Raw genomic sequence first — 13,718 nt, 5'->3', positions numbered from 1 at the left:
CGCAATCATAGTTCTAATTTTAATTTCATGGATGCTAATAGTAACAGTATGTTTTCCGGTTATGCAAATTCAATAGAATTAGCAATCTCCGGAGGATAATATAATTTTCAATTTTAGTTGGGTATACGCCGAGATATTCTGTGAAAAACCAAAGGAAATACTCATCATTTTCGAAAAATGTGTAGCATATACACTTTCATATACATATCCAATTACATAAATACCTGAATAAAAACTAATATAATTAGAGTCACTTATATTTTCCCTATTGAGACGCCTCTGTTTTAAAAGATCATCGAAATTCTGCCAATTTTATGAAACATAGAAATTAAGGATTGATAGCAATGCTCCCTAGTGTTGAAAGTGAGAAACGTCAATTTTCAATGCGAATTGTTCTGTCTCCATTCCGTTCCACGATTTGAGGTAGAAAGGGAAGAGGGGATTGAGTTCTGCGACGACAGTCCGTGTCAGCTGATATCTGGTTTCATTCAATAAAGGAGAACAGTAAATTCGGTCAGCTGTTTTGTGTTTTGGTTCTTGAAAGCGCACTAAATATGTCGGAATCGAGCGAGCCAGCTACTTCTAGCAGCGAGACGACATCTTCAACGGAAGCTGTCGTTGATAAAACCGATGATTTTGTCGAACCTGATTGTAAAAGGCGAAAGTTGAATCACAAAAATGAAAAAAAATTCGAATTGGAAGATAGGCTCGGAGGAATATTGTGTTGTGCTGTCTGCTTAGATCTTCCTAAGACTGCTGTTTATCAGGTAAGTTATTTCGAATATTTCATTGCTACGCATATTACATGATTACGTAACTGCGTAGTTTGGTTTCTTTGTTTGAAAACAACAGCGCTAGATGCTGCCTATCGATTATTTTTGGTTGACATTTCTAATCGATAACTATAAATAAAGATAGGGTGTGGACTAGGCAATTGTGCTTCAAATTGTCGAACCCCTTCATTATAATAGATCGTGATCCTATTTCAACAAAAGTTATAGGACATGACCTAGAAAAACCTTTAATTCGTAGTTTTACCAGACCTTGATGCAAAAATTACAAGGAAAAAAACGATTTCAATTGTGAAATTTATTCCCGGCTGGTTAAATTTCATGAACAAAGGTTTGTTATGTTTGGAAATTGACTAGTTCCAACAAAAATGAAAATATATTAAAAATATCTAATGATTAAAAAATCATCTGTAGAGACTGATAACAGTGATAACTAGGTTTTTTATACGTTGATTCACTCAAAAACCAGACTGTATAAAATCTAGACTAAACAATACCTATAATAAGATAATGCTATTGATGATAAAATAATGTTTTAACTTTGTTATCAATTCTTTTACTATTACTTGTGTAGCTGTCCATTTTGTATTGATCCTTGAATAGGCAATCAGTAAATCCATTGAAAATGTTGAATTGTAGATTGATTTATTTTAATGTACCTCTATTAATGTTGTATCATTTGTACCAGTTTTATATCTCTGGTTTATTGATAAATTAAGACTTGTCTGGATTTTATATTTTGCGATTTTTTTGAATAAATACGTTGAATTTAATTTTTTCGTCATTGTGAGAAACCCAACCCATCCTGCTTCTTACTTAGATCCATCTAAGGTATTCATTTTGAGATAGGTAGGTATGGGAGGAGCTTAAGCATTTTTTACATTTATCTCTTTTAATATTCCGTATTTTAAGTATATGTAAAAACTCGAAGGAAAAGGTAAAGTAACTATCATTTTCGTTGGTAGTGTTTCTTCTGAATGTATTGATGTATATATTGATACTTATGTTTTGTGTTAGTTACAGGATAAGAAGAGGATTGGTGAGTTCTGTTGTGAATTTTTTTTTCTGTAAAAAGGGTCCGAAACATCAATTTCCCCTCGATGGAATTGTTATAATTCCAAGTCATAAATTGTATTTCAAATTCTTCGCAAATAATGATTCAGTTTGAAATATTATATCTTTATTATACCTACCAAGAGAAAATAAATTTTATAATTCGATTCCAAAACTTTATTGAATTGAACCGAAAGATTCTTCATTAATCATTCATATTCAAATTAAAAATTTGTTTCTTTGATAAAATGCACAATATTACGCATCTGTAAGATTCAAGGGCTCCTCAAATTTCTCCGAAATTCTTGTGGTATCAATTGTTGATGAGATAGAGTTAATAAAGGACACTGTAGATTGCGTTTCAAGAAATCTCGGGAGTAAATATTTTCATTAGCAGAAGCATTAGCCCTCTCAGTTCTTTTACCGTTGCCACTAAATTAATCTACATTAACCTTTCTGTGCGTACCTTGCAGTGTACCAATGGCCACTTGATGTGCGCTGGTTGCTTCACTCATGTGTTGGCTGATGCTCGACTCAGAGATGAGCTGGCCACTTGTCCCAGCTGCAGGGTGGAGATCAGCAAGACCTCCGCGACCAGAAATCTGGCAGTGGAGAACGCTATCTCAGAGCTCCCTTCTGAATGCCAATTTTGCAACCAGCGATTCCCTAGAAATTCCCTTGAAAGACACGAGGAGCAGGAGTGCGACGAAAGGTAAAGATATGCCCTACGAAGAGGCGCCCTAGACCTGAACCACCAAAACAGTTTTGGCGCCCCGAATCTAAGCTATAGGCCCAAAACTGACAAAGAGATCAAATTATATCATTCAATGCTCGTTTCTATGTAGGTGGAAATTTATTCCGGATAAAAACTGTACAGGGTGTCCCTAATCTGATGCTCACTGAAAGCTACTCGAGAACTATAAGACTTGGAGAAAAAATCTTCAAGGACCCCGATAACTTTTTTAAAAATAATAAGATAGCAGAAAGCACATCATAGATATCTTGATTTGTTCTCAAGATACAGGGCGTTCCTGAAAAAATGGCCGTTTCGAATGTTTCGCTATATCTTGGTTTCTGTTAGAGATATTCGAGAAACTCGTTTTTTTTTCAGTAATTTTCATGATTTATATGGTACCTATAACAGATCATTAGAAATTAATTACCGTTTCAGATATATAGAGTAAAAATATTGTTTTTTAAATGGGGCAATTTTTTGGACGAAGATTTGTCGAAAAGCATCCCGTTATCTATTTTCACATTTTTGAAAAACCAATAGCGGGATGCTCTTCGACAAATTTGTAGCTAAAAAACTACTTTGGAAGAAATAGGGTGTCCCATTCAAGAAACACTATTTTTACTCTATATCCCTGAAACGGTATCTAATTTCAATGATACGTTATGATTATCAAATAAACCATAAAAAGTACTGAAAAAAAGTTTCAGAATTTTTCGAATATCTTGAACAGGAACCAAGATAGAGCAAAATATTTTTCATTTTTCAGAAACCCCTTGTAACTCGAAAACGAATCAAGATATCTATATGATCTGTTTTCTGATATCTTATTATTACGAAAAAAGAGATCGGAGGTTCTTGAAGATATTTTCTCTAAGTCTTCTAGTTCTCGAGATAGGTACTTTCCAATGAGCATCGAAAAAAGAGATCGGAGGTTCAGTTGTATTCAAAAATGATTCCTCGCTTATCACTTGGTAACACATAATTTCAATAATAATACATAAAAAACCACACGTTTCACAATTTTAATAGAAATATATATTTTCTTGTTGACATGCATGTTTCGAGTTTCATCCCTTTCTCAAAACTGAAAATAAATTCATTCAAGTACATATATAAATTAATAAGTAACAGATGTTAAAGAGAGGCGAAAATCTAATTGATCGTTTACAATTGTAAACGTTCCCTTTTTAACTGTAAATAATTCAGATATAGGCGATAGTCGTTTTTATCTTTGCATATAGACTATGATTAGTTTAAGAATGTCTTTGTGTCATAAATACCTCAACCATTAATACACCGAATTCAATTTTATCTTTTTAATAATGGCGATATCATTAAAATTTATTTCAATTCCTGTGATATTGATTATTATGCAGAAATTGATTAACTTCATATCGCGCTAATGGCCTATTGCCAAATATGGGCTGAGACAATCAGATATCGCAATGTATACATATAAAATTTCAAAGTTTTGATCCTAATAGCAATATAAAAGAAATGAAAGCTCCTCAATTGGATCTGATTGGTACTAACCACTTAATAATTTGATTAAAAACAAATTGCCCCTAGATTTTATTCAACTCTTGCTGTCTTCACTGACCAATTCCATAATCTGGTTCAAAATCATATTAATTACAATTCTGTTTCAAAAAACTAATGTATTCAAGTACATATATGAAAACTTACTTGTTCGAATTCCTATAATTTCAATGATGAATTTTAACTAAGCTACAAAATATGATAACTAGATATATTAAATTTTTTAATCTTAAATTGAATTCAACTCGAAAACTTTTAGCTAGGTTTTGGCTAAGTGAACTTTTTCATAAAAAATTGAATTCCTTACAAAAGAAACCCGTCGACTTAGGCTCCAGCCTGATGGTGCACTGAAAATTGCGTGTTGGTAAGCTGCACGATAAATATGGGCGAATGCATTGAGTTCAGCCAACATAACCTAATAGAGGTGCAGTATAGACAAAAATAATTTAATATAGTATTGAACCTCGTCCATTGCAAATTACCCTACATGATAATTTTTTCTAAGGATTTCTATTGGGGAAAATTGTTTCTAGGGGGGATAAAAGAAGACTTAGTTATTTCACGATTCGACCAAAACTCTACCCATCTTAAAAAAAACACATTAAATGGATAAAATTGAATGAAGATTGACATTATTTTAAATAAAAATTAAAAAGTTAGAAACTTGAAAAAATTTTCATTTCATTGTGCCTAGATATATCTACAAAAATTTTCTTCTTCAGAATTTCAGGTTGTAAATTCAGCAGGATCGGTTGCCCTTGGAGGGGTCCATTGCACGAGAGGTCTGAACATGAGAATGAATGTGCGCATCCTCACCGTTCTGGGGCTGACGTGATGGAATCCTTGAGAACAATTGATCAAGAAATAGCGGACGAAAGGAAAATATACGATAGCATATTCGAGTTGCTCGGTTTCGAAAAAATACTATTTAATGGTGAGTTGAACGTTGGAGTCTCCTGTGTTCCATAACATGAGATTATTTCACCAAAATTCAGTTTCTAAAAAGAGGTCATTTTGATGACCTCTTTCATGATGTTGAACTTATGTCACTTTCATGTCTAATTTGAAAATAACGCTTTGGCCTTATTTTCAAATTTGACATAAAAGTAACTTGGTAAACTTTACAATCTGGGTATGATTAACAGAATGGCCTACATGTAGGACTCATGAAGCAGCGTAATCAGTATAGGCATCCTTAAAAATGTAGGTACTATAGGTAGATCTTCGTAAGTTTTGCTTAGGAAAATGCATCTTAAACGAGCAAAGAGAACATATGATATAGTTATTTTCAGGAATAATATAAATATAAATTAAACATTGTCAAATCACGAATAGCTTCTGATTTAATAGTTATTTTCCTCTGAGGAATCAACATATTGCATAAAGAACTGAAAATGAATATTATTCTTGAAAATGATCAAGGAGCCATCCTAAAAACGAAATAAAAATATATGTATCAAAGAGAACGCCGACAAGGATTTATGCCTCATCTGAGATATTGAGTATATTACTTAATGCGGCACCTTTTATTGTTTTTGACGTTGAATTTCTCTTTATTCCTTCCTGTTATTTCTTACTGAATTACATTCCCATTTGGTACTTTGAATTTCTACATGGGATTTTTGGCGAAATTGGAGACCACCTACCTCCTAGCGACAGCCCTGGTCTCCTATACAACTGCTTTGGTCGAGATCCAGGAGACCTGCCATCTTTTACTCGAGAAACGTAAGTCTCCTAGCTCCTCGAGTGAAAGCGCCGTTGTACATTTTATTTAGATCTTTAGGTCTGCCTTCCGCTCTGGAGCTAAAGACGCAAGTCTCTCCGTGTGAAAGGAGCCTAACGGACCCATATTTGAGGCATAGTGCAAAGCGGAGAGACTTCTCATCATATTTCACATAAGTACGATCATATTAAAATCGGTGGCTATGTCATTGATCCTCCTAGTTCAAGAACCCAAAGGAAAAAAAAATTCTTCGCAAACCCAACGACATATAAGTATAAAATAAGCGACATATATTGCTACCATTATATCATATTTTCATCGCAAGGTCTTGATCACTAATAGTTTCAGAGTTAATGAAGATCGGTTGGTTGTATTAGGGCCGACCTTAAGGTTGTGCTCTCCACTAGAGCCTTTCTCACCACTGCATCATCTAAAGCTCGCCTTCCAATGAGGGGGTTACATCCTCACTTCCACAGGTTTCTCATCCAAACCGTTTTTTTGCGTTGGCTTGCAATGGCAAGGCATTCTGTGACTAGGTGATCAGAAGTTTCCTTATCCTCACAACAGAATCTGCACTCGTCAGTCTCTTATGAACCTATTCTCATTAGGTGCTTCCTAAGCCGGCAGTGCCCTATAAAGAAGCCAGTGATGAGATGTACCGGGTTTTTCACCATAATTTGACCCCCCCTTTAACTTTGTTGAAGGGGGAAAAAGAGCTAGTCAAATATAGAAAAATATACAGGGTGTTCCATTTGAAAAAATGAAGTTGCAATCAATATGTTGCCCACTCACTATATATTTCGTTTTGTGAAATCATTTTAAAAAACACTGGTCGATTTCGTGAAACTTTTGTAGAAAACATTTTTTTGTACCTCTTTTAGTAACAAAGTTGAAGGGAGGGGGGTCAAATTATGGTGAAAAACCCGGTACCTTATTCCTACTGAGATTCAGATACTTTTTGAATGAATTTTTGAAATATTCGTTAGAACCCCAGTGCTGGTCATTCATTCAAATTTTTTATTGTACCCCTTCGTGGTCATTTTGGAGACTTGCAGAACATCTTTTTCCAAAAACTTATTTATCCAACGAGCTTTGAAACACATTGCCTAGGGAAGTGGTCGTCGAGGCATATAACCTCCAGAAATTCAAGAAGAGTACCAATTCCTTCTTGTCCTTGGGTCTCAGCGGTCTCACGATGTTCTCCCCTTTCGTGAGAATCAGAACATTAAAAAAAAAGAAAAAATCTATACTAGTCAGATTTCATCAACTAGAAGAATCGATGAATAAAAGTTTGTCACGCAGAAACGAAATCAAAGATAAAACGTTGTTATTGTTACCGTAGCATGCACTTAATGTATTTAATATTTTGATACCAAGATGTCAAGTTGAAGAAATCACACCTCTCTGAATGTGAATTTTAATGTCAATAAGTATCTATATTACTACAACATTTTAGGCTTGCAACTTCGACAATATTCATCAGATATAAATTAAATAAAGCCTAAACATTGATGAGTCTTATTCATACTGTCAGGCAGATAAATATTTTAAAATTTTTCTCTCGTGTTCACCATCTTTTCCCATAGCTCACAATCATTCAATTGATTTATGATGAAATTTGACGCACAAAGGGACAATTCACATTATTGGGACGTAAATTAGCCTCCACTGTTGGATGCACCATTTAATTTTCGAAGTTAACTATTTCAGATGTAGGGAAATATTGCAAAAATTGTTCTTTACTATTTCCCATAACAAAAACGGTATTGATTTTATATGGCATTTTTAATTGTAGTTGCTTCCTCTAAATATCGAACCAATAACCTTTCAGATATTCAATTGAAACCCTACAGAACAGAAGAATTCGTACACCGTTTGTTTTACGAATCTTCCCGTTTCTCTGCCTTCAACAACCAGTGGGTGGTTAAAGCCAGGATCAATAACAGCCAGAAAGACCCGACACAAAGCTCAGAGAGAGGTCTCACTTACCAGGTGAGCAGAAATATATGAATTCAATTCGAATATGGTGAACATAAGACATCATATCGATAATAATAATTGAAACAGACCAAATACTCCCTCCACATACCTTATGCTCGCCACTCACGAAGCGTTTTTTCGAGCAGGCGACCAAGTAGCTTGCGCCCAAATGGTAGCTAGTCTACACTAGCTGACTACCATCCCTTGCTGCCATCGAAACCTGCCACTCAAGAGGTTGTTTTATTGAGTACCCGGGTCGGCTTTCAGATGGTCACAGACAGCTCCATTTTACGAAAATCCAGTATTAGATAAGAACAATTGGTGATAAAAAAATTATTTCGAGTAATTTGGTTCGAACTTATCAAACCTCATTTTTTCACATTACAGATATGGATAAAGGTTGTTGCAAAAAAAATTTTTTTCGATTACGGTTTTCAAATTGGTAAAAATTATTGACTAGGAAGACTAACTTCCAATGGGACATTCCAGGAAAAAAAGATCTCCAATTAATTAATGTTTATTTCAATGTAAAGAGCCAATAACAATGGAAAACGATATCAGGCAAATATAAATTCACATCTACTCTTTCATTCTGTAATTTTCCTTTGGAATATTCTACTAGTTCCCCATAGGCTTTATTTTTGTGAGTGGCGGGCATTAAAGTTTTGCTTGGGACACAAAAAAGTGCAATAGTTTCATAGTAGAGTGAGCAAGTGGTGCTCTGTGAGAATTATTTGTCTTACCTTCCCATCTCTTCGTTTTATGAAAGCACTGTTTATCTTTTGTTGCATCATACTCGGGAATTAACGAAACATGGTCAGCAATAATTGTGATCTACTGCTCTAACACCCAGTTGCAGGAACGTTAATTAAAATTCAATGCCATTATTAAAATTTTAATCATATTGGCTACCGGCATCGTTTAATGGAGGATTAAAATTTTAATACGGTATTAAATTTTAATGGACGTTCCTGAAACTGGGTGTTGAATACTTTCGAGTTACGTAGGGGAACATTTGAATGATTAACTTTTATGTAATTAGCCAATAAATAAACCGGATTTTCAGAATTGTTATTATTTGTGTTATAACTAACTTTTGAACTTTAAGGTCAACTTAAACTATATAAATAAAGTATTTAAATAATTCAAAATAGCACAAATGATTACAGTCAAAAAGAAAAAATCTCAGGCATCTTCTACAAGTAGTTCATTGGGTTACAATATGTATTACATACAGCCTAACATATTGCATTATTGAGTATGTGTTAAGCTCATTGGAAACATTTAATTCTTTTTCATTATAGTTGATCCTGAAATCAAAAACGACTACACCTATGAATCTAAGCTATATAGTTCTTCGTGGACCTGTGGGTGATATCAAAGTGAAACCTACTATACATCAATTTGAGTTTTCAGAGCAAGATAACGAATCGCCGTATTTACCACTTCGATTGCCAGACAGCAATGAATGCAATCGTCTACTCGCTGCTAAAGTTATTAATTTTAGGTAAGAATAGAAGATTATGCATATGGTAGAGGGGTAATTTCTCCGGCCCCAGCAGAATCAGCTCCTATTCCAAGACTAATGCGAAATTCGATAACGAGCGAGTTTTCGAACGCATGAGTGTCGGAATTGCGTTCTGCAACGAGTATTAGACGATATTTCAGTCAAGTTTTACGAAATATTATCGAAATTCAATGAAAAAAAATTATACATCCTAGTGACTTTTGTATTGTATTTTGGTAGTTGGTGTGACTGTTACGAATATTGACAGATTACGGAATTTCAATTGTACATTTCGAATTAATTTATAATTACGCATTAAATTCGTGAATTATGTCTGACGGAATCGAATCAACACCACCAGAATTGAGATAAATGCGACTAATGTTGCAAATCATTTCACTTTATCCAAATTATATTGTATTGACAATTGACGTGTGTTGAAATTTGATAGGATCGGAGTCAGTGTAGACAACCACAATAGCTATTTTCCTAACAAGTGTGTTACACATGAGTTAGGAACAATATTTTTCCTACTAGCGTAAATATAACACTTTCACGGAGAGTTTTAGTCTTGATACTGACTGACGTTTAAGAATAGTTATTTATAATACAAGTGCAGAAGTCATTGATATTCTTCCACGAGTTCAAAATTTAAAAACGAGCCACGAAGTGGCGAGTTTTGGAATGAACGAGTGGTAGAATGAGCATTCTGTACGATTATTATACATTATTTTCTCTAATTCATTGCATTTTCATTGAAATTAATGAAATATTTCCTTAAATATAATTTAGTGATTTTTGCATTGAAAAATGTTGGTTGGCCGAACTAATTTCTTTAAGGCAATTTGATGAATTGACAGATAAAGCCGTGAAAGTTCGGAGTGCCAACATAGAATAATAAAATATAACCATGAAAACTGTGCGTTTCTGATATATTCTCGCACGATTTTGTTCTACAAGATGTGGAAGAATGAACGGGATAACCACAGAATTAGAGAATAGTTTTTTATAATACAAGTGCAGAAGGCATTGATATTCTTCCACGAGTTCAAAATTTAAAAACGAGCCACGAAGTGGCGAGTTTTGGAATGAACGAGTGGTAGAATGAGCATTCTGTACGATTATTATACATTATTTTCTCTAATTCATTGCATTTTCATTGAAATTAATGAAATATTTCCTTAAATATAATTTAGTGATTTTTGCATTGAAAAATGTTGGTTGGCCGAACTAATTTCTTTAAGGCAATTTGATGAATTGACAGATAAAGCCGTGAAAGTTCGGAGTGCCAACATAGAGTAATAAAATATAACCATGAAAACTGTGCGTTTCTGATATATTCTCGCACGATTTTGTTCTACAAGATGTGGAAGAATGAACGGAATAACCACAGAATTAGAGAATAGTTATTTATAATACAAGTGCAGAAGGCATTGATATTCTTCCACGAGTTCAAAATTCAAAAACGAGCCACGAAGTGGCGAGTTTTTGAATGAACGAGTGATAGAATGAGCCTTCTGTACGAGTATTATACATTATTTTCTCTAATTCATTGCATTTTTATTGAAATTAATGAAATATTTCCATAAATATCATTTAGTGGTTTTTGCATTGAAAAATGTTGATTGGCAGAACTGATTTCTTTGAGGCAAATTGATGAATTGACAGATAAAGCCGTAGCGGAAAGTTCGGAGAGCCAACATAGAATAATAAAATATAACCATGAAAACTGTGCGTTTCTGATATATTCTCGCACGATTTTGTTCTACAAGATGTGGAAGAATGAACGGAATAACCACAGAATTAGAGAAATTATATTTTTGTGCGCTCAGCCGCATAGAGAAACGTTTGAATTTTATGATTGGCGCATAGAGACTTGACCAAAATTTTATGAATGATGCGACTCTTTAATATTTGCGTGCGGAAAAAACCTTTGCTATTCACTGTCCGCATGCATATGCGTGCGGAAAGAGCCTTTGTGCAAGTATCTCCGTATAGATGTGTTTTTTCTATACTTTTTTTAAGGTTTACATTTCAAGGTACTTAAGAGATAATTATCCACTCTCCAGGGCTGGTGTTCATCTTAAATCATTGTATAGAGAATATATAGAATAATATATAGTGGGTGTGGAAATAGTAAGGAACAAAATTCATTACTCCGCTATTGAATGTTTTCAAACAAAACGCTCGGACTGGCTAATTTAGTTTTTAATTAACTACAACAAAAATTTACTTATGACGTAATTCATTTTTTTGCTGATTTATTAGACTTATCCAAATTATATTGTACAAGTAAAGGATCCATAGATAACAATTTTTCTCAGAAGATTACCCATTTTACTGTAAGAAATATAAATGAAACTTTCATTTTCACTATACAATGCTTATATCTTGCTTGACTATGGAAAGGCCCCTCTCTCCAAATATTAAGATGTCTATCAAAGTTTAAGAGGAATCCTCAGATGGACAACTAATTTATATACTTCAGCTAAAAAGCTCAGCATTTCAAAATATATTGAACAATCCAGTCGAAATAGGTGAAAGTGTTCAGCATAATGTTTTTCAACTCTTTTTTTTTTCAGGCTGATAATGTTCCTGGCCTCCAAGTAGTTTTCCTTCGCTAGGAAAATCTCACCAAATCGAGAATGTATTCTTTACATTTGCTATATTGACAAGATCTCTTAAAAGTAAGTTTTGTTTGATTTTACCAGAGTCTTCGGTTTTTCTAGGATTCAATTTATTTTATATTTGATCAGATTATATTTATATGGATGATTTTGTTTTATACCATATAGTTGCTTGTCAACTGTTAATAATTTTACATTCTTACGATGAGTGTTATCTAATTATATGATGAAACATATTAAAATTGTATTCGTATATCTGGCGGATGTTTTTTTGAAATTAGATCAAATTCATATTTTCAATAATGGTTTTTTTGTGATTTTACTAATTTAATTGCGGTCATTTCATTGAATTCTTATTTATATTTAATATTTTTATTGAAGAAAGGGCAGTTGCATGACTTTTCATGGAATTTATTTATGACATTTGTGAATATGTAAGAATATTTTCTGACTTATCCAGTAAAATTTCAAATGTAAATATTTAATGTTTTATATTATTATTTATAAGAAAATTATTTATAGAATAATATTTTTGTTCGTAGAGGGATATGGTAGAAATATATAATATATGATAATTGAAGTAGTTTTATTTTTTAATATGGATTGTTTCACTTGCATTTCGAATTTCTTTACGTAACTCTTTAATTGAACCTACGAATAGCTTTTTTCAGTGAATATACAAAATGAGTAAACAATTAATATTAAAATTATACAGGGTGTTTCATGTTTTCCGTGGAACTACGCAACAATTTAATAGTTATTGTTGAAACATGCACGTAGCAATAATAAACTATTAGGAATTATGAATGTCCTAATAAGTCTATTCATTTTTGGTATACAAGGTGTTTTTACGCTTTTACCAAAAATTCCAACCGCTAACTCTCAAACACTTTCATAGATTTTCATGAAAATTTCAACGATCAGGGCCCCCGCAACCGCGCGTTCAACGCGTGCACCGCACGCGGGCGCCACTCTTAAGGGGCGCCAAAATCTCTTATAGACCGCATGAAAATCCGAAAGACCAAAGGTTTTTGAAAAAGTTTTTTTTTTAATTTTTTCAACAATTTTAAACGTGCAAAGACATCTTTTACACATCCAAACAAGTTCCCGAACGTCACAATCCCTGTAAAATAACCTCGGCCACAGATTGCAATTATACGATACTTTTCGAGTAAACAAATCATAAATAATCATCCCTTTGTCGGTACGGGATTTCTTTATGGGCCACCTTGCACCGGACGGCGGGCACCATTTCTTCGATCATCACTAAAACGCATATGGTACACATAAACAATCATAAATACCGAAGCGATAGCTTTTAGCTACCAAAACTACCAAAGTCTGCTTGCTATGCTATAACAGCAAAAACCTATCTAAAGAATGGTTATTTTGTTTCGAAACGTTTGGGGGTTGAGGTCAAGACGCAAAAAATTAAAATACTCAGAAATACTGGAAAGATTTGTATTTTGTGTAAGTGTGGTTTGTTTTACTGTTTCTTGTTGTGATTAAATTAAATTTTATGAAATGGTAAGTACCTATCCACATACAGTATTAGCATTTCTATTAGTCTATAAAATTCAACTTTTTTTTTTCTGTTTAAAATGGTGCACATCCTAAATTAGCCCATACCTATATACTATAATATTATTTTTATTTGCTTCAAATAGGGAAGTATTGTTTGTAATCGTGAAAAAATTGAATCGACTTTGATATTTTGAATTAGTTACCTGGGGCCACCATCATATTATACTTAATTTTTTTT

At 33.4% G+C, this 13,718-nt stretch overlaps 1 protein-coding gene across 1 annotated transcript; it reads left to right on the top strand.

Moving 5' to 3' along the window:
* Window positions 1-384: 384 nt before the first annotated feature.
* LOC123679864 (cysteine and histidine-rich protein 1 homolog) lies at window positions 385-12,104 on the top strand. The gene is made up of 6 exons (XM_045617402.1): window positions 385-767; window positions 2,318-2,556; window positions 4,842-5,053; window positions 7,674-7,834; window positions 9,127-9,329; window positions 11,912-12,104. The coding sequence occupies exons 1-6, from the start codon at window positions 555-557 to the stop codon at window positions 11,937-11,939; spliced, it is 1,056 nt and encodes a 351-aa protein (XP_045473358.1). The 5' UTR covers window positions 385-554; the 3' UTR covers window positions 11,940-12,104.
* Window positions 12,105-13,718: the final 1,614 nt, after the last annotated feature.

This window comes from Harmonia axyridis, chromosome 1, assembly GCF_914767665.1.
Source record: "Harmonia axyridis chromosome 1, icHarAxyr1.1, whole genome shotgun sequence".
In the NCBI taxonomy this organism is placed as follows: Eukaryota; Metazoa; Arthropoda; class Insecta; order Coleoptera; family Coccinellidae; genus Harmonia; species Harmonia axyridis.
The sequence above is the reverse complement of the archived record's forward strand: the minus strand, read 5'-3'. Positions and strand labels throughout refer to the sequence as shown.

Coding starts and splice junctions, on each gene's coding strand:
- LOC123679864 (XM_045617402.1), top strand. CDS start 555: ATGTCGGAATCGAGCGAGCCAGCTACTTCTAGCAGCGAGACGACATCT. Junction 5,054..7,673: donor CGAAAAAATACTATTTAATG/GTGAGTTGAACG, acceptor ATAACCTTTCAG/ATATTCAATTGAAACCCTAC. Junction 9,330..11,911: donor GCTAAAGTTATTAATTTTAG/GTAAGAATAGAA, acceptor TTTTTTTTTCAG/GCTGATAATGTTCCTGGCCT.